Below are 2,375 nucleotides of genomic sequence, written 5' to 3'. Positions count from 1 at the left end.
CAAGTTCTCTAGCATCTTAAACATTGCTTCGGCTAATTCCTAAAATACTCCAAAATAAATGTCATGAGGCCATGCCAGCTTGAATATACCCAACACATCCCCAGAAAGCAAATGGCAGGACAGTTCCTTTGAGGTTTCAAAGGTAATCTGGACTAATATCCTATTGGGGTGATGTGGGTTCAAAAACAGGCCCCACAATGAAACATGAAGAGATAAACGCAGTTCTTAGCTGCTTTAGAAATTTTGCCTTCACAGTCCCCAGGCAGGTTGAAAGGACACCTACACATGTGCCTGACACCTGCTCTGACATGTGCTAATTAGTACGTGTCAGAGCAGACTCAATTAATCAGGTCTACTGGAGCATAATTAGCATGTTTCAGCAGCCTCAACATCATATGTATTCAACATCCCCACGCTTCAAAATGGGGCTGGGGACACTCCTGAGAGCTGCTCTAATTAAAGTCCCCCTCCACCCCCCCATGACCCGCACCCTGGAGCACATGTAAGACACAGAAAGAGTCTAGGAGTACTAGAGGGAGCATACTTAGAGGAGCATACTTAGAGGAGATAGGAAAGGAAAAAGACACTGGAACCTGGTAACTAACCATGACCTTCCTTCACTACATTTGGAAGACTGTATATGTTTTACCAAAAATGTAGTGTCAGTTGCATGTAATGTCTCACAGCTTCAGTTCCATACTTTCTAAACTCTTGATTTAAGTGGGCTTTTACATTCCAAGAACTGGGATGGAGAAACTGACTTTTCTGGGGGAGGGTACAACTTAATTCAATGCATTTAAGTATAAAGAGTTGAACTATTATTTTTTGGAGGGTTTAGAGGAAGTTTTGAGCAATAAGTCCCTTTTTACCACATCCTGGCAAGTTTATTTCTGCTGACTGCTACTTGAGATACTTGTGGGTTTCTTTGTTTTGTGTTGGATTACGATTGAAAGACTAAAAAACAGTAACCCTGATTGTTCTTGCAGTTTTGGCTTTCCCTGCTTTCCTCTTGGGAATTAACCAGGACCGCCTAAAGGACAAACTGACCAGCAGGCAGATGGACAGTAAGTGGGGAGGCAAATCAGAGTCCATTAATGTGACACTAAATGTGGAACAAGCCTGCTACACCAGAGATGCTCTAGCCAAAGCCCTCCATGCCCGTGTCTTTGATTTCCTGGTGGACGTAAGTTGAATTTTAATCTAATAATGTTATTGATGTTAAATGCAGAAAAGAGTAAAGATTCAGCCTGGGCTTTTCCCACAGTTCTCTACTTTTGTCCACTTTTTCCTCACTGGATTATATTCCTCTGTCATTAAACACATTAACTTCCAACACACAGCTGTACAGCCTTCTTTCCCCCGTCTGCACACTATCAGGTAGCATAGCCAAATCAGTTGCTGTTTCATCAGATCAAGGGCCTAGAGCAGTTTTGGTGAAGGGCAGAACAGAGAGGTGCAACCAGTCTTTTCCCATCAAGGCACCTGAGCTGGCATAAGCCATAATTTACCTGGGCTTTCTGATCATAGAGCCAGCAGATGCTCTGGGCAGTGGCAAAAGTAAGCAGACCTGTCACACCATGGGAACACCAGGTACTGGATAGAGGAAAAATGCTACATACTGGTGCTGAATCATCCCAGCTCATTTTCCAGAAGGAATTGTGACGCTTTTCCCTCAGAGTCCCATTGTTGTTGCTTTCCAGTAGACACCATTCTTCTCTGTCCGTTTCCCCCACACCGCCCCCCCATTCTCAACATAGTCCGCTTACAAATGAAAGGCTAGCCTGGAATGGTGAGGAAGAAGCTTCAGACATTGGCCATTGCGTGTGGTCATGATACTGGTTCTAGGTGGGGCACTTCATTATGGCAGCTCCCCTGGTTTTAGCAAGTATTACTGCTGTCAGCAACATGAAAGAGCAGAACAAAGAATCGGAAAATTAGCGGAAGTGATTTTTGCTCATGAGCAGAAGATATTCAATATTGAGGTCTTATAACAGTTTTTTATTGGTTTTTGCCTGATTTATTTCTCTTTTTGACTGCTCTAATGGGAACAGTTGTATAAGAAGTAGGTCTAAAGGCTCACTGAACTAGACAACAGAATAACATAGGACTAGAGGTGCACCAATACATTGGTCCAATATCAGATTGGCACCAATATAAAGAAAATTGGCTGTATTGGAAATCGGCTTGATGTTGCCAATAATTTGGCCGATAAATTCTTGTGCGTGCACACAGCCACAGCACAGCACTTAGGCAGCGAGGAGCACAGCCTGGCAGCTTGGAGAGCTATGTGTAGCTGGTAAGTCTGTGGTGGTGGAAGGGGAGTGGGGAGGGAAGGGGCATAGGGGGGGCAGATCAAGGTCCTCACAGTGAGGGAG

General features: G+C 44.2%; 1 protein-coding gene across 1 annotated transcript in view; it reads left to right on the top strand.

Annotated features, from left to right (window-relative positions):
• MYO1E (myosin IE) overlaps nt 1-2,375 on the top strand; it is a 129,786-nt gene that overhangs the window by 42,599 nt on the left and 84,812 nt on the right. The window contains exon 9 of the mRNA XM_019504315.1: nt 987-1,183. Within this exon, the coding sequence (XP_019359860.1) occupies nt 987-1,183 (197 nt within the window). The remainder of the gene's footprint in view (nt 1-986; nt 1,184-2,375) is intronic.

This window comes from Gavialis gangeticus, unplaced genomic scaffold (genome assembly GCF_001723915.1).
Source record: "Gavialis gangeticus isolate Ggan-Ray unplaced genomic scaffold, GavGan_comp1, whole genome shotgun sequence".
Taxonomy (NCBI): Eukaryota; Metazoa; Chordata; order Crocodylia; family Gavialidae; genus Gavialis; species Gavialis gangeticus.
This window is presented reverse-complemented; position numbering and strand designations above follow the sequence as displayed.